Genomic DNA, 22,770 nt, shown 5'->3' with positions numbered 1-22,770 from the left:
AAAACAACATCCAGAGACATTTCGGAATTCCAGACTCAGAGGGTCAAGGCGACAGCAACAATGCTGACAGAATCATCGCCGTCCGGGAGCTTCCCCAGTGCCGGGCCGACACCTGACACGTGTGCCCGCATGTGGTGCCCACAGCAGCCTGAGGCTGGACACACCATTCCCCCAGGAGAGAGGGAGAGACCTAGAGTCCCAGGTAAGCGCTTGCCTACTGTGTGACCACAATGAATGTATTTTTAAAGTTTGAGGCTTTACATATTTGTGCTGTAATCTTTAACTTGTTGCTTCCTGCAAAACTTAATGATAAAAATCATGTATTTGAACATGCGTACCCTTGATGAAAATTATAAAATGTTACTTAAACTAAAGCCAGTTGCCATTTGACAACAGGGCAAAGGGCATACACCTGGCTCCCAGGGCTCCAAAGGAGGGTGGGGACGAGGGCTCAGCTGTCGCTGTCTCTTGTCCTCATTTCCCAGTTGACAGGGCCTTCCTCCCTCCTGACCTTGGGCCTCCTGTCCAGAGTCCATGATTCTGAGCGGCTGCGGGCATGGGGCTGGCGGGCGCCACCCCCGCGTGCACAGCGAGGCCTGGCTCTGACTGCTTCCCTAACAGGCTTTCCCAGACCCCCGTCCAGCCCAGCTCCCCCGCCCTCCCCAAGCCCTGCACCTCCCAGAGGTTCCGGGGTTTAAGTCTGGTCCTTCTTGGCTGTCCTCATGACGCTTCAGCTGAACTTTCTCAGATGGCTGCAGTGTCACTGGGAGTGTCCGCCAGGTGCCCAACCGTGGCTGCCGCTGTCCCGCCTCGCGTTCCTTATCCCCATGAGTCTGCGCTGACCCTCCCCTCGTGCTCACGGGATTCCAGAAGGGAACGAGTGTAAGGCCACGCGTCTCATCAGTCACCTCTGAGGGGCGTGGGTCTAAGACATCTGCAGCCTGTATTTCTCGACTTGCCGCCGATACAGAGAACAACTGATTTCTCTCACTCTTACTTCAGATGCTCGTTATTGATAAGCCCAGTGACCTGACTGAAACGCCAGGCTGCTGTCGAGGGCTTGTGGTGCATTTCCAACAAACGTCTTTGTGTATTCATCTCAGGAGGGGGAAAAAGTCAAAGGTCATAAGGAGCAGCTTCTAAGGCCACTGTCTTCAACCGTCAGCGGAAGAAGTTCGGTTTGAGAAAGGAAAAGTTCCTCTGTTATATTAAGGGAAATAGGGCAATTGCTTTCTTTACCAAAATCTCTGTGGTGAACTTACGCTGTTTACTGAATAAGAAAAGAGCACTTACTCACGAAAAACAACGGCAACAGCCATTACCTCAGGGCAACAGTGAAACACCTTCCCCCACGCGGAGACCTCCACGTTCTCCTTGTTAAATTTAATGTTTCTCTTTTAAAATGTAGCTTTAAGAATTAATCAGGGGCCGGCCCCGTGGCTGAGTGGTTGGGTTCGCGGGCTCCACTGCAGCGGGTTGGGGTTTCACCGGTTCAAATCCTGGGCGCGGACGTGGCACTGCTCATCAGGCCATGCTGAGGCAGCGTCTCACATGCCACGACTGGAGGGACCCACAGCTAGGAATATACAACTATGCACCGGGGGACTTTGGGGAGAAAAAGGAAAAGTAAAATTTTTTTAAAAAAAAAGAATTAGGAAGGATGAAATGCTAATATTAACACTATAAAAGTTTTGAAGATTTACTGTGAATGCATTAAAGTCTAGAATTGCAACTACCAAATAGAAAACATGCTTCACAACACAGATACATTGTGCCTTTGAGTAAAATGCCATTTTTTAATAAAACGAAGTCATTTCATAGAATATTAAAGCATGTACATTTTAAAACAGTATTTCGTGTCCCAGATATTTCAACTTTAATATAATCTGATTAAAATTAGGGAAAAGAATCTTGTGGACGAGCACGTGCTGGGTGGGGACCACTCCGTACGTTCAGTGTTACTGAAACAGACTCCTCCATGCGAAGCAGAAACTGGAGAATCTGCCATTAGCTGCTCATTACGTGCTGGGAACAAATTCAGTTCCTCAGACACAAAAGCGCATTGATGGATATTTTTACTTTGCAGAAACTGAAGACAACACAATTTTATCTTTAAATTATTTCCCAAAGAAATGCCAATGTTTTGACCGTGTAATGGGAGAAAGGAAAACCTGCATCTGTGAAGTTCTGCACCTGCATATTTTCACAGGTTACAAATAACAGTACCCTCTACCTCTCAGAAAAGCTTAAATACTGTTAGCACAACTAGATAGTTAGGACGAAAACTCAGAACTGAGAGTAGAAATACATCATGTTATAAAACATCGATACAAAGGCTCATCTAGTTTTCATTTTGCACAATTCCTTTTAACCCAAAAGACCTCAGCCCTTCCCGTCTCTAACATAGCACCAGGGTTAATAGTCTGTCCTATACAAAAGGCAATTTCTTTCCTGATAGCGTCCATCTCTTACCATTGGCACACCTTAGATTTAAAACAACTGGGATTAGATCACGTTCTGTTGCAAATGTAAATTAACCACACTTGTAGGTCTTTTTCTATTAGCACAGCAATTATCTGTAGGTGATTCTAAATGAACACAGCTATGTGAAAGCAGAACAAAAAAAGACTCAGCCAAGGATCCAGACAAGTGTGCGTGTGCCGTGTGGAGTTCAGCTGCGAGCTAAGACACATCTAAACCAAAGGCCCCTAGCTCTGCCTTCCTCATGGGAAGGCCAGGCTTTCAGGACACCCTTGGTCCTTGAAGACGGGGATATGAATCCAGGGAGACTCCATGTGGTGAGTCAGAGGAAGTCACCGCACAGAAGGTGGGGGAGGAGGCCCAGAGCCGGGAGGTCAAGGGCTCTGCCCAGTGCTGACCCCAGAGCCTGGGGTACTGCCAGACTTAAAGGACTAGCTCTCATGGTCCCAAGGAGAAGACAAGAGTGGCAGTCTTCAGGATGGAGGGTCCAGCTCCTCCCGCACCCGCTCCTACAGAGGGCACGGGGCACACAGGCCAGGCCCCAAGGCAGAGGGTCAGGAAGGCTGCAGAGAGAGGCTGGCCCTGCACGGCCCCGGGGCTTGAGAAGGAAGGCCTTCTGGTCCTCATCCTGCGCTCCTGACTTCTGTCCCACCACAGGCTCCTGAGACACTTCCGTCCCAGAATCCTGCCCTGGGCTTGCCTTCTTTTCACTCTGCCCAGGCATCTCAAGGAGGGCGCACTTGGCAGTGGGCGGACGCTTCCTGCTCGTCCAGGACAGTCCAACCAATCGCAGAGGGTCTGTCCCCCATCTCCTAGTGCCAGCAGAGTCCCCAAGTCACAGGGGCAACCAGAAACACATTTCCCAGTGCCCCGAGGAGGTGAGCCCCCCCAGCACCACCGCTTAGACCTCCACCCACTCCAGGATCTCATCAAACCCAGATCAGGATGGTCTTGTCCCTGCCGGTCTGTTTCCACATGATGTCGTCGCACACTGTTCACAGGAGACAGCAAAGAACCTGAGACACCACAAAGGGGACCAGGCATCGCAATGCTCAGCCACATGTCAAGCCTGTCCTGAGCTCGGCCTGCAGCACACGCCCCAGCTCCAGCAGCTGCAGGTTCGTTGGGTGAAGCCAAATAGCGACGACAGTCTGGATCCTGCCACGCTTAACAGGGCCATGCTCCCTCAGTAGGAACTAACTCAGACGCTGGTCGTCTGCTTTACTCAAGATTTTACGTTACACCTTTGAGGACTGGAAACTCTCCCCTGGGGAGCACGCTAAGAAGCCGTCAGTGGAGAGTCACTCTCAGAGACCAAACACTGGAAGGTCAACAACAGGTGCACAGAAGGAAACGGGCTGCGTGAATCTTGGACTTGGGATTTTAAAAAGGCTGTGTCTGAAAGGTGTGTTCCAAACCAAACCAAATAAACTCTTGTTCTGTAAGTTACTATGATACAGACACAGGATGATCGCCTGGAAGCTGAACATTCCTAGTTGAAACACATCATAAGAGAGATCAGGTATCACACAGGCAGCTATGCAAATTAAAACACTGCATTTCAAGTACAAAGGAAACAAAAATGTAAAGGAGAAGGATATTTCTCCATCTTGCTTGTTTTTTTGTTTTATTTTTTTGGTGAGGAAGACTGGCCCTGAGCTAACATCTGTGCCATCTTCCTCTATTTTGTATGCAGGACACCACCACAGCATGGCTTGATGAGTGGTGTGCAAGTCCACACCCCGGATCCAAATCTGCAAACCCCAGGCCGCCAAAGCAGAGCGTGTGAACTTAACCACTATGCCGCCGGGTCAGCCCCCTTTCTTTATCATTTAATGGAGGCTGATAAGTTTCTGAGCTTTGTTTTAAAAATAAAAAAGAGACAAAAATATCCAGATAGCCTCTTAATATAAGCTACTATAGAAATGAAAACTTTTTAATAAACTCATGGAAGATTTAAATTCTGTAAATGATTAAAATTAAAGTAATAAAATTTTAAACTATAATTTAAATAAGATGACTTATTTCAGGATTAACCAATTATGGACATTTTTATCCCCATTTTATAGATAAAGAATGGGCTGGAGAGGTTCAGCAACCTGCTCAAGATTATCCAACGACCAAGTAAGCAACGGCCGGAGCCCACACTCCTTCTGAACCTCGCTGACACACGAGCCGTGCTGTCTGTCGAGGCCCAGACCTGGAGCGTCCTCTGTTCAAGAGCTGTTGTGCTCCTGTCGGAATTTACTACAAGCTTCCCCTGGAGTTTTCATACACTGTGAGAAGCCACTGAGGGCCACGTTGTTCACAGCACAACCCCAGAGAGGAATAAAAACACGCCTCTGCAGCTCTCAGAAGACATATTCTGGTAATTAAAATCACCACTCACATCTCACACTCATCAAAACGGTAGTAATTCTTTATAGCATCGTATCTAACATGGAGCTTTGTTCTCATAGTTCAACCAACGCGCAAGTTAAAATGAACCCGACTCATTGTGAAATTCAAATGCCTCCCGAACATGGACACACCATCTACGGCTCGAGTTCTGCCCTCTTTGCTGAAGGGGAAAAAGAGATTTTCATTTCTCTTACCCAAACTGGCAAGACTGGTTCCAAAAGGACCAATGGGCTGAACGTGGGCAACCATCCAGCTTCTGAAAGAGGATTCCATGCTGGGGTGCCCGCCCACACCTGCGCCATAGCCCTCGGCCCCCACAGGCCCAGTGGGCCCTCGAACACGTGCTTTTAAGTATCCATGTCAACAGCAAGCTTGCTGGGATCTCTTCTGGTGGCAGATCTGGCTTCTGATGTTGTACCACCATCATGAGCTATTTGGAGACCCCGTCTCCCACAAGCAGCCCCACTCACACGCTAATGCATTCAGCACAATGTTCAACCCTGTAGTTAAAAGGAAAATCCACCTGCCCACAGTGCCGGAGCCAAGTGACAGGAACATGGTGTCATCACTGTCCACTCGGCTCCGCCGTGAAGGGACAGGTGAGCAACATGCAGATTCACAAGGAACCCTCCTCAGGGACAATCCAGCTTTTGCAGCCCCTAAAGCTGTACAACTTGCAGGCCTCTAAGAAAAAATTCAGCACAAAAGCAAATACTTAAGTGAGAAGCAAGCAAGGAGCCTTGAAGCTTAACCTTCACTAGTTGTGCCGTCAACCCACCTCTGGCCCAATCTCATAAAATGGCCAATAGTCAATCCATTCTGACCAACGAAATGGCAGCTCTCTAAGGCCCAGTTTAGTCCTGGGCTGGCACAGGGCTCCAGCACAGGCTGCGCGGGTCACTCAGGGCATATAAGACTCACCACGGTGTACAAACAGCTTCTTGCAGTCATGAAAAATAATAATAATGGAGACTCTTCCCATAATGCTTAATGTTAAGTATTAAGTAGAATATTAATAAGAATATTTAATAAGAATATTAAGTAGGGAAAACTACAGAAATCGTTATGGTCACCATGAGTGTATTTTTTAAATAACATTTACATATATGAACAAAGACAAGAACGTGAAAATGTAAACAAAGGTAATTTTTGTATGTGAACGGTAGGACTGTGAGTTACTTTTTTCCCTCCCAACTAAACATTGTTCTATTATTGCATAACTCATAAAGGGGGAGAGTGAGGAGACGGGGTGGGAGAGAAGGCATGGAGAGACCTCCGGGTGACAATCTGCCGTGACAATCAATCACACCCTCAGCATCTGTCTACACGTCAACACCCTGAACCGTATCTTCACATTTACTTCAAGGAAGAAAGATAAAAACCAAAGGAATGAAGAAGACACTGGACACCTCTAACCACCTTTCTTCTGTGAGAGCACAGACAACGGTCAGTACGCACCGTCCTGGCACAACCAAGGCAACCCGACGTGGACTTACTTTCTGCTGGCCTCACAGACGTCCGTAATATTGGAGAAAAGATGGTGACTCTCTGTTTTGGTCATCGTATCGCTCAGCTCCTTAGAATTTTTAAACATTCGTATCAAGATCTCCAAGCTGAGTAAATAGGAATGTTCAGAGGATATGACTTCAAAGATAGCCTAGGAAGAAGGAAAAAGAAACCTATCTTAATTCTCCTAATTGAAGAACTGAATATAGCTCTAATAATTCTGCTATAAGAATGACATAATATCTTGAAAAGTACAAAAAGATAAGCCTTTAAGCACTGCATCACCAAACCAGTGTCTTTGCTTAAGGCGCACATATTCAAGTTTCGAGAAGCAGGGTCTGCGCCCATAGTGTGAATACGAAGAAATGAAAGCAACGTGGATGACCCAAAACCGCATCCTGAGGGCATCTGTGCAGAGAGGTGGGATCTTGGAAGGAAGCTAGGGCATGTCCTGACATCTCAGTGCGATACCACTTAATCTCTGGGGTCATCTCGTCCAGCCCTGCTTTCAAAGCATGCTGCTCTGGGACATGAAGCATTTATGGCCGTCACTGGGATTCAGAGAAAATTTCTCACAAACACATTCCCTCGCTGCCCTCTCTTGCAGGCCCTTCCTCTCCTTATGTTTTAATGTAACTAATTTGCAGTCAATAACGGCAAATATTCTGGTGTATTCAGAGAGTGTGACTGGAGCCTCCCTCAAAAGGCTCTTATGAGCCACAGGAATTCCTTCATATAAACTCATACAATGGAAAGGAATTCTGTCCACTGCCACCCCCTCTGCCCTTGTCAGTGTCTCGAGAAGGAGCGAAGGACCCTCTGTGGAAACTCTTGGTGTCAGGCACGCAGTGGTTTACCTGATAAGCATGCAATGATGATGCAAAGCCAACCCACAAGTGTGGACAGGCGCCAAGGCCCTGCGTGAGGAATTGGTCTAGCTCCTTAAGGAAATCAACCTCAGGCCCTCCAAGAAGGGCAGTGTGGGAGAATTCCTTCTCAGGGAGGGGTGGTGAACGTCCTCGCAGGCTGCAGACTCACCCCTCCCCAGGAACACAGGCACCATCACTTTGGCCTCCAGCACTCCCAGCTCCCCCAGCTCCAGCCCTCGGCCCAAAGGCACAGGTGGCTGTTCCCAGAAGTCCCTGAGCTCTGCCGACAGGGGAGGATGGGCAGGGGCATGCAGACGCCCAGCTGTGGGGGTGGGCCACGTTTGTAAGTCGGGTTCCTGGTGCTAGTCTCAGTGCTCACCTTCCTTTCCCAGAGGTTTGGGAAGTCTGACTTAAATGTGCTGGGCCAGGGTTGGCCGTGCTCCAGGGGGTAAAGTGACGTAACCACCCAATGAGTAAAGAGGAAGGACGTTCAGACTCTACTCACCTGTGTCTCGTGTAACTCTAGTCAACCAACACAGTTATCCCAGGAAAAGTAACACAAACCAAAGACAACCTCTCTGACCAAAAACAGTGGATTTCAGGTTGTCGATGGACATGGTGCCTTGGAAGGGCTGAAAATGTTTTCAAAAGCAAAGGTTTTGTAATCAAACCCACAATACTAAGACTGGAACCAAAAATATGATGGCCCATCAATTGATGAATGGATAAAGATGTGGTATATATACACAACAGAATACAACTCAGCCATAAGAAATGATGAAATCTTGCCATTTGTGACAACACTGATGGACCTTGAGGGTATTATGCTAAGCGAAAAAAGCCAGACAGAGAAAGACAAACATCCTATGATTTCACTCATATGAGAAAGATAAACAATCACATAGATAATGAGAACAGATTAGTGGTTACCAGAGGGGAAGGGGGCAGGGGGAGGGCGAAAGGGGTAAAAGGGCACATGTGTATAGGAACAGATGGAAACCAGACTATTGGTGGTGAACACGATGCAGTCTATACACAAGTCGAAATATAGCAATGTACACCTGAAATTTATATAATGCTATAAACCAATGTGACCTCAATAAAAAAAAAGATATGATGAACTATAGAGAACAGATGACATGAAAAGATGAATAAGTGGTAATTTAATAGTAAGTTTAACATAATAATTGTCGAAACAACCAACAAGAGAGCCATCAACTATTTAAAAACAGATCAGGTTAGACCGGCTGAAACAGCTACACAGGAACAGAAAGTGGGCCTGGTTAGATGTGCTGCTGTCATTACTTTCTATATCACAAATCTGAATAAATATTTTCAAAATACAAGGGAAATAGAACAGGACAAATAGAAAACATTTAAAGAGCAGACGTGTCTGAATGGGGTTAGGATGCTGGAGCTGCTCTTGAATTGCCCCCAAGGAGAGAGAAACATCATTTACACTGCAGTGTTAACAGAGAAAAAACACACCACCCATTGCCATCATTTGTAGGCCAGATTTAACAACCAAAAAAGGTGGTATTTATAGAATGGAATACTACGTAGTGGTGTGAATGAATGATCTAGGTTAATATGCATCAACACGGGTTAATCTCAAAAACAATGTTGAATGTAAAAAGTAAATAACCAAAAAGCATGTTCAGAATCCTGTCACTTACCTACATTTTAACACACACACAAGTATCCATGCATAAATATCTGTAATACATGATTTAAAGCCACAGCATGGACGGATACACATCAATTTATAATTCTTCCTTCCTGCCTTGGAGGAGAAGAAGGGAATGGGACTGAGGAGGACAACACAGGACTCCTACTTTATTGAAAGTCTTATTTTCTTTACTTTGAAAAAGTCTGGAGAAAACATTATAAATGTGATACATTCGTTAATTCTCAGTGATGAGTATACCAATGCTATGTACTAATCTTTTTTTAAATTTAAAAAATTGGCACTGTAATGTGCCATATATTTTTGCATTATTCAATGCCAATGAAATAAGACAAGGACACCTGGAGTCCTTGGTGGAATCAACGTGCATGCACGTACACGCACAAACGTATGTATATCCATACTGAATCACGTGAGGACAGGCGGGAAGCACGTGGAGAGCTGCACAGTACTATTCCAAAGAGCAATTTTCTTAAACCGCATTTATTTAAACTTCAAGTTGTGGAACCCTATTATTATCTCTTTCATTTTTCATTAAGTAAACTTTTATTCTGCTATAATTAGACTTACAGAAACCTTGCACAGAGGGTTCAGAGTCCCTGTTCCTTCACCCAGCCTCCCCAAACTAGGGTACGCTATACTTTGCAGACGAACATACACACTTTATTCAGATTTCACCAGTTTTCCCACCAATATCCTGTTTGAGTTCCAGGATCCAATGTCTGTTTCATTTTTCAACATATTTCTTCTAGTTTAAATGCCTGGACCAGGAGCTCTGTTAAGTTAAAATGACATTGGGATATTTAACATATTCTTCTGGGGCTTATGTGTCGTCTTATTTGGCAGTGACCGCATACTGCTTTTGTGAAAAGGACAGGATGAACACAGTTTCAGAGGCATGCGCAGAGCGGGTGCACACGCAGGGAGCTCACACACTCGGGCTCCGCTCCGGGGACACATACCTCCTGCCGCTTCCTCTCCTCCTGACTCGCTGTCTGAGATAATCCATTTCTTCTCACCTGGGGAAAAAGCAAAATAAAGTTGGGCTCCTTTACTTTAACAAACAATTTCTTTACTATACTTTTCAAAAGTGAATTAAGAGAAATTATGCAAAATGTTGAATTCAGCACATTAATTTTTGGGTCTCACATCCCTCAAATACCATTAATCACATTAATAAATTAGCATAGTGCAACAATAAACCACCGAGAAGTGTCCGGAACACGATCCTATCAGGGGACTTAGTCTGTTCTAGTCTTAGTTCTGCATGTCCCCAAAATACTCACCCCAGTAACCTCCCAAATCACGAACGAAGAAACCCAGCAGCAGAGATGTGCAGCCACGGCTCCGAGCGCTTACCCCCAGGACTGCACCTTCAAAGAGCAACTTCAACCTCATTTCCCAAAGACTCCACGGAATACCATGCTCTTTATAAAAACCCAGTCAAACCAAAACAACAAAGTCCCCTATTCGCCCCAATTTCAGCACGTTTAATTCTGACAGATACACACGTTAACCTGGTCTTCTCTGGAGAGGCGACAGCCCCTGCAGGAACCGAGAGCATCGTCAGTGGGTTCTGGGAGTGAGGCAAGGACCAAGGGCTGAACCATGGATGCCCCACCTCAACCACCACACGCCATCACCTATTATGGCAGCTCCCACCATCACCATTTCCGACCCAAGATCCGGGCAGAGTGCCAACACCACGAAGGGACCCGTTGTCTCCTCGGGTGTCCCAGGCACTGCGTCTGGCGCAGGAGAGACATCCGGGTTCTCAGTCAAAGACTACATGAGCACAGGTAGGAGAACGTGAAGCCCGGAGCGCTCATCCTGTGCCCACAGAGGAAGAGCAGCAAGAACAGGCCGCCCCACGTGAGACCAACACGCAGAACACAACACGCGTCTTCAAGCGTGTCCGCTGTCATACCTCCCAAAACTCTCAGAAACCATGTCCCAGACCCACTTTTAGGTTGACATCTCAAAGTTTTCATCCTAAGTTTAAAGAATTTTAAAGCTGTATTTTCCTACTACACTCTTCCAAAAGCATCCAAAGGAATATAAAAACCACAACAATTTGATATCAGCCACCATCCATTTAAAAATGAACCAGTTTTCCCTAACAGTTGGAGACTTTACGTCATTCTTTCTCCTGTGAATCTCATTTCTATGTCAATTTTCCTAACGTAATTCTATGCGTTAGGGTATCTTATTGGTCACCCTACCATCCTTTGACACAAAAATACGTTTTTAAATTTAATTTTCTAAAATGTCCTGTGACACTGAGCTTTAAGTATAGAAGACACTTTCCCAGATAGTGTAACTACCACAAATATCATCAATAAGCTATGATCAAAACAACACAGTTACTTCCAACTTTGATGCCTTAAGCCCTACAAGTAACACATTACTGAGGAGCCAGCTCTTAGTGAGAGGGGTTATGGCGGCTCCAGGAAAGGCGGCTTCACGGGAACCAGCATCCCACGCCGACCCCTTTGCCCTGCGCCCCGAGGTCTGACCCCTCGGGACAAGGCAGCAGGGAAGACTGGAGCCGGGGGAGAGAGGCCTCCTTCAGGAAAACGGCAGCGGCCACTGTGGAGGGGGCTGGACAGGCGACCTGGCGTGACGGGCACCGCAGAGGCAGTCTCAGCACCAGGAAGGAGCAGCCGAGGCCCAAGGACCTGGAGTCGATCCTCACAACCTCGCCGCCCACCTCCACGGGCGCCCAGGGGTGACGCACCCCAGCACGGAGACTCCACACTGAGCCGCCGTGAAAGTGAAGACAATTCCACGGCACTGTCTTCAGGGTGGTTTCGGGGAAAGTTAGAAAGCAGCACAGACGCAGCGAGAGTCCTGTCAGCCGTCGTTACTGAACTGCGTGCCAGGAAACATGCCCAGCATTTTACACCCCTTCTCCACAGAACCCTCACAAAACTCTAGGAAGTCGATCCTCTTCTTATCCCACTTCACAGATGAGGACGACACGGAGGCTGAGGATCCCAGACCACAGCGAACGGGCAGCGGGGCCGGGATCCGCGCGCATGCCTGGCCAGCTCCAGGGCTCGCGCTCTTCGTCAGGGTCTTCCACAGGGCCCTGCTCTCAGGACGGGCACCCGAGGTGTGCCCAGGGCTGGGTGACCTTCACTGAGACCCCTTCCGATGCCAGTCTATACCACGTCCCCCTACGTCCTTCTTCGCCCGCCATACTGTGGAATGTTCCCAGCCTGACCCACCATCCTGACTCTGGGTCAGCCTGTCGGCAAGAATTCCAGGCTAAAAGGCTTCCTCATCCACTTTCCTAAGGGAGGAGCCCAGCCAGAAGAATGCATCTGTTCAGAGCTGCTCCCATTTGGTTAATCCTGAGCAGCAACTCACACAATTTCCTGCCTGACACAAAGTTCTGGCAGATCCCTGTGCCCGCGCCAGGCCCACAATCTCCGCAGGTGAGGTCAGCAGCAAGGATTTCCACGCCACTGGCACATCCACCCCAACCACTGAGCTCAGACCCGGAAGTCTCAAGGGGAAGAGAAGAACATGTGGGCCGAGAGACTACGCCAGCTGGTCACTGAGGCACGAGGAGCACTTCATCCTGTCTCAAATCCCAGCCACAGGAGATGCTCTTCTGGGGCGACGAGAAGGCAGTTTTGAAAAAGAAGTCATGCACTGTGTCACATCTTTACTAACACTAATGCAAACACAGGGCAAAATATTCCTGTAACCAGAAAGTCATTAGGAAGAAACCAGCAGCCCGTACAAAACCACTGACAGAAACGAGACTCCAGGAAGTGTTCTTGGATCAGAATGAAGAAAACCAAAGTGCGGCTCATTGGGGAGCCAACAGGCTTGCTCTGGAGAATGAGGACAAACCGGCTCCTCCTCCCGCTGGCAGACCTCCGCTCCAGGGCCCAGCCCGCCCGCCTTCACACGCTGTGAGGGCAAGCTGCACACGCCCTTCCTCCAGAGCCAAGAGGACTCCCTCTGTGCCCTGGGACCTCCGTCCACAGTCAACTCAGTTACAGAGGACCCAAGAGCAGGTGCCTGCAGGTGGAAGGTCCAGGGCAGGCAGTTCAGAGACTGAGGAGCTGGGAGGACGAGACCAGGGAAAGAGGGAGGTGGCAGTACACACAGAGGGCCCCAGGGAGACGGGGATGGCAGGGCAGAGCAGACGGGAGAAGGAAGAGGCTGGCACAAAGCAGGAGGCAGAATCAGGGAAGGAGCGGGGGGGGGGGGGGGGGGGGAGGGAGGGAAGGAAGGAAGGAAGCAGAACCAACACGGGCAAGTGGCTAACAGTAAACACCTCTGGGGATGTTCAAATTCAAAAGCAGCGCCCTCTCAGTCACCAGGCAAATCACTGGAAGACACAGGCCTTTTTTGGCATGAAAAAAGTGTGAGTACAAAGCGTGTGTTTACACCTACAGTTTGAAAGTGGGCGTCTTTTTGCAGTTTGCACACTTTCACTACAAGAAGCTAAAGTCTTATCAATTCCTCACATTTCTTCAGCGCTCCCCTTGTTTCCACGTGTGGAAAGAGAAAATACTATTCCAGCTTCAAAAACTGATTCCTCTCTCGCTATCTGAAATGAAATAAAGTAAAGGTGGGCAGGCTCCTCTCTCATTTTCAGAATCCATACCCCGTATGGGAGCCCCAACCGAGCACAGACGGAACACAGGCTGCCACAGCACACTCCTCCAAGGGCCTCCCCTGACCTCGCCGGGCCTCCCCATTCCTCACGGGTCCAAGTGTCTTCTGTAACGACGCCATCAATACGTGGAATTGCCACAGTAGTTTAATGAAACACTAAGAGCTGGACTGTTTTGGGCTGTTTTGTATAATCTAACCAATTCACAGAAGTGTTCCCATCTTGCCAAGGCAGAGGCCAGACTCTAAGGGGAAAGCGTGAACGCATGTCAGCATCCTCAACATTTTAGGTGATTCAAATAAAACAACAGAACTGACAAAAGTTAACAAACGTGAGCAGATACATGAGGCTTGTAAAGACAATGAATGCAAAGGACTCGCTAATGTAAGAATGCGTTTAAATTCATAATTATAAATTACATTTTTACTACTGTAATCAGTATGGAAATTCTTCACCCGAGCTTTGCACCCATATATTCTCCACGTCCAAATGAGACAAATTAGCAATTGGCTAAAACTAATGAAGCACAGCACAAGATACTTCATCTGTGGATAGGACATTGTCAAGTTAGACCCAAAACGTAGTTTTTGAAATTTATAAAAGGGTAAACTCCCTAAAGTATAGGCCCCAAGTTAATTACTAGGTACTCCATCTAAACTTCATGGGGGCCTTCCTCTCCACTCCTTGCAAGTCTGGCATTCTTAGATGACTATCCCAAGAAGGGACAGGCGGGCTCCGGGCAGAGTCCATTCCTGGACTCGCCAGTTATGGGCGTTTCTACCCCTGGGAGAATCCACACACTTGTGCAATATTCCTGGGCCTCTGACTCCACCGCCTGGGGTCGGTTCTGAGTTGAGCTCTCTAAGCCCCAGGGGAGCCCGACACTGCCATTTACCCAGAGTTTACCAAGCAGGCACAGCGGCCACGTGCCTGTGGGGAGGGCCAGCACTGACAACGCCAGTTCTCAGCACCCAGGGGTGAACGGGACATGGCGTCGGGCCCTCGAGACTTGATCAGTTTGTGGATAAGATGTAGATCACACTCCTGCAAGTCTCCCCAGCCAGGGAAACCAGAGGGAGGGGCCCAAAGACCCACCCACCAAAGGGCTCAGAAACGTAGCTGCTGAAACTCAGATCAGATGTTGGAACCCAAGACCGCTGGGCTCCGTGAGGCGCCAGCGCGCACCGATGCCCACCTGAGCTGAGAGCTTCACGCAGGCCCATGTCTGCCCACTGCTGAAACCAGCTGGTCCTGCGGGCCTCCAGGGACTCCCTCTTCACGGCTCCTCTTCCCAAGAGCTCAAGAGGGAGGGATGGACCGCACACAAACTGCACCCCTGGACACAATCCCTCGCAGCTTTCAGCACAGCCCCACCAGCTAACAGCCGCCCCAGAACATCGTCTCCAAGGGCCAGAGGCTGAGTCACCAAAGACCACGCAAACGAGGCCAAGAGGGGACAGTGTCCCACCCTTAGGAGGGTGGGAAATAGACAGAACACCATTTTTCCCTTTCTGTAAAAGGAGAGGGAGAAGACAATGGCCCATTTCATAAAATCATACGTTTAATTTAAAAATACGTCAAGGAACGTGCCAGGACCTCCCAATTCATTTGTTCCGCAAATCCATCTCCCCTCTGACCTATGTGATTAAGCTCAATTCTACAACCCTCACAAAGTCCCTGAGTCTCCACACACAGCAGGTCCTCCGCTCCCGGAGGAAAACCTCGGGTCTCCTGGGAGACGGCAAACTCAGACACGCAGGCCGGCCGAGCCTCTGCTTCTGTGTGGCCTGCGTCACCTCGCAGCAGAGCCAGTATTCCCGAAGGACCCCAGACTGTTTCAGGACACATCGAGACAAGGGGAGCAAACCAGACAGATACCTAAATGCACAAGCAGAAGCTGCGCTCGGATGCCGCAGGAGGTGAGCGTGGCCCCCCAGGCCAGTGGCTCCTGACTCAGCACCCCACTGGGCCTCTAAAGGCTTCCCACAATACCCTGTGTCACAGGCCCACCACGGCCAGAACCTTCTAACATCGAAACCTGGCAACACCGCTGCAGGGGGGCACTGTCCCTACTTTACAAATAGAAAACAGAATCGCAGGGAAGTCATTAGCCCCAACAAGTGGCAATGCAACCAAGCCCAGGCCAGCCTGTCTCCCCCAAGGCGGAGCCTGACCTGGTGGCACACGGCCCCCGAGCACATCTGGACTTCCTGGTGCCATCCGCTAGACTGAGGTCCCCCCGAGGCCCAGAAGCCGCCCCTCTCCCGGATCCCCAGCTCCTGCTGCAGGGAAGGCCACACCACCTGCGGGCACCTGGCACCGAGCTTGTGGGTCTGTCCTGACGCTTCTCCCTCTGAACAGATCCCCGCACTGGCTCTCATCACCTTCACTCCCCGCTGGGCCTCCAGCCGGGACCCAACTTCATTCCTTCTCTGCCCCCAGATGAGCGAGAGATGTACTTCTCCTTTGCCCACCAACAACTCAGAGAAGAAAACGAAGCTAGGACGCGCAGGAGCCAAGGACACAGAAGTGGGCAGGAGGAAAGGGAAACTGACTTCAGGGGAAAAGGGCATGTTTACACAGTCGTGCAGGAGACACGAGCAGCTGTACACAGCCGGGTATTCAGTGAGACGCTGCCGGGCAGGCCAGACCAGGACAGCGAGCGGGCGGCGGGAAGGCTGACAGGCGAAGCAGACTGACATCGTGCTCGGTTCTGTAATGTGGAGAGGGAACCTGTTTTACCGCCGTAATTCAGAAATAACCACCTTAAGGAGCCTAGTCAGCTTTAATTTTTAAACTGAAAAACTAGGAACAAACTAATGACTAACAGGAAACGGGTGACAAAAACCAAACCTCCACCTCCTGATGAAACACAAAACGGGCTTCATGAGGCTGTGCGGAAGGTTTCCTGAGTGGAAAGCCACGCCACTCATAACATGAGCAAACAGGCTACGGAACAGCAGGTTCAATGACACGAAAAGATATTCACAACATTGGTGGGAAAATATGGGTAACAGGACAATATTATTCTATTAGTGAGTTTTTCCTTAAAGGAAAAGAAAAAGTCTATGTACACATTAAAAAAAAAAGATCTGGAAAGTTACACATCAAAATGTCAACAATGATTTGGAGGAGGCAGGGATTTCAACTAATTTTTCTTTTCTTTTTTTCTATTGGTACTTTTTGATTTTTCTATAATAAACATGTCTTGGCTTTGGAATCAAAGCATCATCATTTTTTTCTGTTTTTTGGTGAGGAGGATTGTCGCTGAGCTAACATCTGTGCCAATCTTCCTCTGTTTTGTATGTGGGACGCCACCACAGCATGGCCGTGCATAGGTCCGAACTGGTGAACCCTGGGCCACCAAAATAGAGCATGCAAACCTAACTACTATGCCACCAGGCCAGCTGCAAAGCAACACTTTTAATAAAAACTAAAATATGTTTCAGAGTCCTCTCTCAAAAAAGAAATCAAACAAGTAGGGCAGACAAATAGAACTGTCCAAGGATGCCAACATCACCTGTGCCCCTTTGTGGCTGTCCACAAGCAAAGCCAGGGAAGTGGGAGGTGACCCCAAGCAGACAGACAGAAGACATAACGTAGCTGAGGTCAAGGAGGCAGCAAGAAAGAGAATTTCAGTCCAGTCCCGACATCAGGGCCAGGAGGCAGACCTGGAATGAGCGATGGTGGGCAGGTGTGCAAGCGCAAGCAAGGCGGGCTGGCGGAGCTGGAACAGAGGTGGCCGCCATGGCACAGAATGCAGGCCTGAGTTAGGAGGGGCCGCCGGCAGAGAGGTCAGGGGCTCCTCCTGCAGAAGAGTTTGTAAAGGTGGTGCCAACATCCCAGCGGCCTTTTCAAGTGTGTGTGGCAGATGGAGAGGAAGGATCACTCTGAAACAGCAGGCTGCTTACAACAACCCTGACACTCAGGTTAGTTTCTTGGATCTACAATAAAAAGCCAACCTGAGCAAGACCAATTCCAGGCACAAGGGTAAGGAGGTGAACTGGCTCTGCCGTGTGTGTGCCGTCCAGAGCAGCAGAGGGTCCCCTGACAGGGAGGTCGCACTGTGAGGGAGTTCGCACAGATCCCAAATGGCTCTCCGTCGCCTCTGCATCCCGCCTCCTCCAGCGCACCCCTCCCTCCCTCCGTGCAGCAGCCCAGCAGCTCCAGTCACTCCCTCTGAGAGGGCTTCTCCCTGTGTCACTCATTTCGGCCCTTGTCCTGCAGCCTTCCAGACATTCGCCTCTCAGTCCTCGAGACCAGCCTCTCAGCTCCCGCAGGCAGGCACGGGGTGGGGCTGGCTTTGCTCCTCGCCACCACAACGCAGAGGAGCACAATGGACTCTGGAGTCAGACACCAGTGCTCTTCAAACCACAAGTTAAAACCTCCTCATGACGGGCAACACACAGTCCATGAATTTCTGATCATCATCTATTTAAATGTGACAAACAGAAAATACGACAGTGCACCACAAGTATTAAGGTCACTTCTGCTTTGTAAAACTTCTGTTTGACACACACACACACGCATGCAAACACACATACTGGGTTTTGAGGTGAAACACATTTCTCATTATGTCAAGCCACGGACGGAGACCATGGCTGCAACATCAGCTCCGCGAGTGTAAATGTACACAAGATATGCCAGTCGTGTCCCCCGACACTCTCGCAGCCCTGACAAGAAGCATGTCGTACTCACAGCTCCTATGAAGGCAGCAGCCCAGGGCAGCCACGTTCCACACCCGATGCCTCGTGGAGGCCGAGCTGACGGGAACGAGCTGGTTAGCACCTGGCCAAATAACAGTGAATGTTTAATTGACCTATTAAGTGTGGGCGGGGGGAGTGGCTGAGCCAGTAAGATCCCACACGACTCTCTCTCAGGAAACTCAACGGGGTGGTTACACACGGAAGCTGGAGGGACAACATGGGCGGGGCAGGGCCCTGCCAGGGAACCTCAGGTCACAGTTACTCGGACTCAGAAACTCTGAGTGCCCAGGGGCTCTCAGGAGAAAAGACGGATGCCGAGAAAAGGGAAAATAAGCTAATTCATGAGAGGATGAGAGCCAGCAGGTGGACAGTCGCTGAGTCTCACTACTGGCCAAGCACCAGAGGGAAACACGGTCCCTGTTCTCCCAGAGCCCGAGGCACATGCACCCATTATTCGGGGGAACACAAGGCTCTGTCCCAGGTCACCTCAGGGCCCTAAGGAAACAGCAGGAGAGTGACCGCAGTGAACATCACAGAGTCTCAGGCACCTGGATACAAAGCAGAGAACTAGCACTGGCCCTCGTGGCACTGTCACCAGGACCCCAGAGCCCGCAGTGAATGACCTGGTGCACCGCGAGTCCTCTGCAAACGTCTGGTCAATAACGGAGCTGCGTGTAAGCAAATCAACATCTCAACGATCCCACGGCCGGCCCAGGGCTCCAGCTCTGCTGCGGTCAGCCACCACACAGCCTGCGCACAGAGACTTGGCCCCAGGTGGACACGGGGCTCCCCGCGTCTCCACTGAGCACACAGCCACCACAGTCCCTGCACGTTGCCACCAGCAGCAGGCTCCTGCCACCCCAGATGGGGACTGCGGCAGGACTGTGTTACTGCAGCTGGACGGCAGCAGGGCTGACCGCCTCGCCCACGGGGAAGGCGAGCTGCACCTCCTCTCACCAGCAACAGTCCCTCCCTCTGCAGAGGCGGTCCACCCCTCCACAAATAACCCAGTGCAGACACTGAAGGCCACAAGAATCTCAGGACACTGGAGGACAGGCTCATCACGCAGAAAACCAACAGGCTGCAGGTACTCTGGACAAACTGACACAGTCTGAGAAACAGAGTGTTAAGCACAGGCCCATATTTCAAGACTCAACAGTAATTTTGATGGTGATGGCGCCTCCAGTCCTCGCAGAGACAAACCGCACTATGGGTATGGCCCTGAGAAACAGTCCCAGCACGGGACTAAGGGGGGAGGCAGCACGCGGGACACGGTTAGCCCAAGAGGCAGACACCAGCATCTGACAGATGGTCCCACAGCCCAAGCTCAGCAGAGCGTCCGCCACAGCTGCTCCGCACCCCTCAAGGAGCAGCCTGCTCTCCTCTTCTCCAGCCACACTGCGTCCGGCAGCTGCTCCTCTTCCTGGATGCATCCCACCCGCCTCCCCAAAGAAACGCCCAGGGGAGAGGGAGGCTGTGATTCAACTTGATTTCACTACGCAAAGAGCCACCGCGGGCGAGCACAGTTCTAGCCCACGAAGATGCCAAGTTCCCCAACGTACCAAAGACACTTATCCAATGCAGGATGCAGCCAGAGAGCCATCAAGAACTTTTCTTTTAAAATAAAAATTAAAGACAGCCTCCAAATGGCCCCTACATAGGAAACTTCCTGGCCGTTCTGACTGCTGAGTAACTTTCTCTTCCTTCACTTGCAGGATGAGGTGTCTGCATCTCCTCCTTTGTTCATAAACTCATCAGGGGTTTGCTGCCAGCCTGCTGTGAGTCGGGCACCATGTCCTGTGCTGTGACAGAGCAGGAAACAAGACAGACAAAAGCCCTGGCTTCAGGAAGCTTTCAGTCCAGTGGGAGATGGACAATTAACAAAAAGAGGAAATCACACAGCATGTTAGAAGGTAAGCGTCACAGACAGGATGAGAAGTGTCAAGGGGGTGGTCAGGAGAAAGCCATGAGGCCCACTGGAAGAAGAGCTCTGCAAGCTGCGGCAACAGCACCTGCAAAGGCTCTGAGGCAGACCTCACCATGCATTTCAGGCACATCAGTCTGACTGAGCAATGAGCAAGACAGGACAGCAGGAGATGAGCCCAGAGAGGAAACCACAGGCCAAACCACACAGCCTCACTGGCCACTGTCAGGCTTGGCCTTCACTCTGAGTGAGCTGAGATATCACTGAGGGTCCAGAAAAAAAAAGACAGCATCTTGGTATACTTTAAGAGGATCACAAGTCAAGAATTGATTACACAGCGGCTATATGAAGAAGACCAAAGGGATGTGTCTGCGCAGGGAGCCAGGCTGGGAGCGCACTGATGAGCCACCTCCGTACCAGACAGGGCGGCAGCAGATGAGCCCGTCCTGAAGCAAAGTCAACGGACTCCACGGCAAACCAGGCGAGGTGGCCGGAGGAAGGGAAGAGCGCAGAAGGCTCCCAGGCTTCCCCCCTCCCGCCCCGGAAAGATGGAGGGATACTCTGCCAAGGTGGAAGGGTGCCATGGGGGGGGCGGTCGGGGCGGGAGGGGGTGATGGGAAGCAGGCTGTTAGGTAAATGCTGAGACTCCGATGGGATCTCGGAAAAGAAGCTGCATGCCGTTGTCTGAAGCCCTGGGGAAGGCCCAGCCTGGAGACAGACACTCGAAAGCCATCAGAGCATAGTCTGTGTTCAAAGCCACAAGACTGGACGAGATCACCAGCTGAGTACAGACAGGAGGAGGAACCCAGGGACCCCCACCACCTGGAGACGGCGCCAGAAGCACCGACTGTACTTTCACTCCTCTTACCTACCATCGCCCCAAAGGTCATGGATGTGACATTTCCTCTGCCTGGGACGCCTCCATCCTGCCCTGGCCCCACCACCTGCTTTGTTGACACCTCACTGGATACTCCAGCGATGGCAGCTCTTGTCCCTTCCTTTGCCACCTTCCCTCCACTGACAGCTCCTTGCCCAGGCAGGTGCCCCCACCTAGGACCTTGGAGCCACACAAACATGTCCTTCAGGGAATTAACAGAGCTGTAATTCCGCCATTTATGTACGGGATTATTGGATGTCTGTGCCGCCACGCAGCGCATCTGTGAGGACCTGACAGCTGGCGGGGTCTGCTCTGCTCCATCTCCAGTGTCCAGGGCAGGCCTGGTGTGGGGCAGACCCTCCATCAAGACTAGACGGATGAAGGAATCACTCTTCACCCTCTCTCAGGTTTCTGCTCCATGAATGAATAAGACCCTCTTTGTCTGGCTCCCAGGTCTAGGTTTCTGGTTGAAATGCCTCCTTTTGTAGTTCTGCCAACCAAAATTAACCATCCCTGTGCTCACCTCCTCCCACGTTCTTGGAGCACCTGTCTGTCTGCTCCCTGCCCCCCGGGGGCACGTTCACACACCCCCACATTCTCACATCCCATTGTCCTCTCAGGAGACAACACAAATGTCAGCACACCTGCCACTCACTGCCCTTAATTACTCAGCTCTGAGGAGGGCAGTCTCTTCCCCCCAATCTAGACACAGTCTTCAGAAGGGGTCATAGAATTTAAGTTCCAACACTGTTATAATTCAGAGAAAGAAAAACTTCCAAAGGTGATACGAACAACACGGAAACTGCACAACACATGGAGAGCTACAGAAAGGTGCTCCTAGCATTAGGAGATAGAGTCAAGAAATAAAATACCCTCCAACCGAAGTGAAAAAGCAAAAACTATACACAAATATCGACGTGTAGACTGTGTGCACATTTTTCTAAGGGGAACAGAGAGTCCACGGCTCAAACATCTATCACATCCTCAAAAGCCCCCAAAAGAAGGACAGCAAGACGCACGCCCACCCTACAGAACAAGGCAGCGGCTGGAAAGAACACTGAGGGTTGTCATGTGGACAGGAAACGATTCATAGGACACGTCGTTCAGAAAAAACCATCTGTAGGATCTGTGCGGTATATTATTCACACAACCACACATAATCTTTACTTTTTCCTTAAACGCATACACATGGATTTTGAGAAGAGCATTACCAAATTGAGAGCAGCCTCGCCACAGAGAAGGGGAGAGAAGCTGGGACTGCAGACACGAGAAAGAGACTTCAGGCTTATACAGAATGTTTAAGTCCTTTTTACATGGAGAACGTGTCAGAGGGGCCCTGCCTGGGGTCTCAGGTCCAGCACACGCACCTCCACGTCTGTTTACAAAGACACAGCATCCAGGAGACCTGCTGTCCAGCTTCAGAGGGTGGACACTGTGTCTGAAGCCCTGACTCACTGTTTACACCACGAGAACCAAAAGTGAGCCCGACATGAAAAATGAGAATGCTGTTTCTATTTTTTAAATACAAAAGACAGATATGGTAAAAGGCATTAACCACCATCTAAGGTAAGAAATAATTTCATGAGACTGCTGTATCGCAAAACGTAAATGGAAAATTATATGACTGAAGAGATTATTTTAAGCAGCAAGTGACTGAAAGACAACTGAAAATTCAGACAAGTGT

General features: G+C 49.8%; 1 protein-coding gene across 4 annotated transcripts in view; it reads right to left on the bottom strand.

Annotated features, from left to right (window-relative positions):
• The window catches only part of ARHGEF26 (Rho guanine nucleotide exchange factor 26), a 112,783-nt gene that overhangs the window by 79,008 nt on the left and 11,005 nt on the right, over positions 1–22,770 (bottom strand). For all 4 annotated transcript variants that reach the window (XR_011427435.1, XR_011427436.1, XM_023621141.2 and 1 more), the window contains exons 4-5: positions 9,906–9,962; positions 6,378–6,538 (exon numbers count right to left, since the gene is read on the bottom strand). Coding sequence is in view for 2 of the 4 variants with exons in the window: in XM_023621141.2 (XP_023476909.1) it covers positions 6,378–6,538; positions 9,906–9,962 (218 nt within the window). In the remaining 2 variants the exon portion in view is untranslated. The remainder of the gene's footprint in view (positions 1–6,377; positions 6,539–9,905; positions 9,963–22,770) is intronic.

This window comes from Equus caballus, chromosome 16 (assembly GCF_041296265.1).
Source record: "Equus caballus isolate H_3958 breed thoroughbred chromosome 16, TB-T2T, whole genome shotgun sequence".
NCBI classification, from domain to species: domain Eukaryota; kingdom Metazoa; phylum Chordata; class Mammalia; order Perissodactyla; family Equidae; genus Equus; species Equus caballus.
Note: the sequence above shows the minus strand (reverse complement) of the source record. Positions and strands in the feature narration are given on the sequence as shown.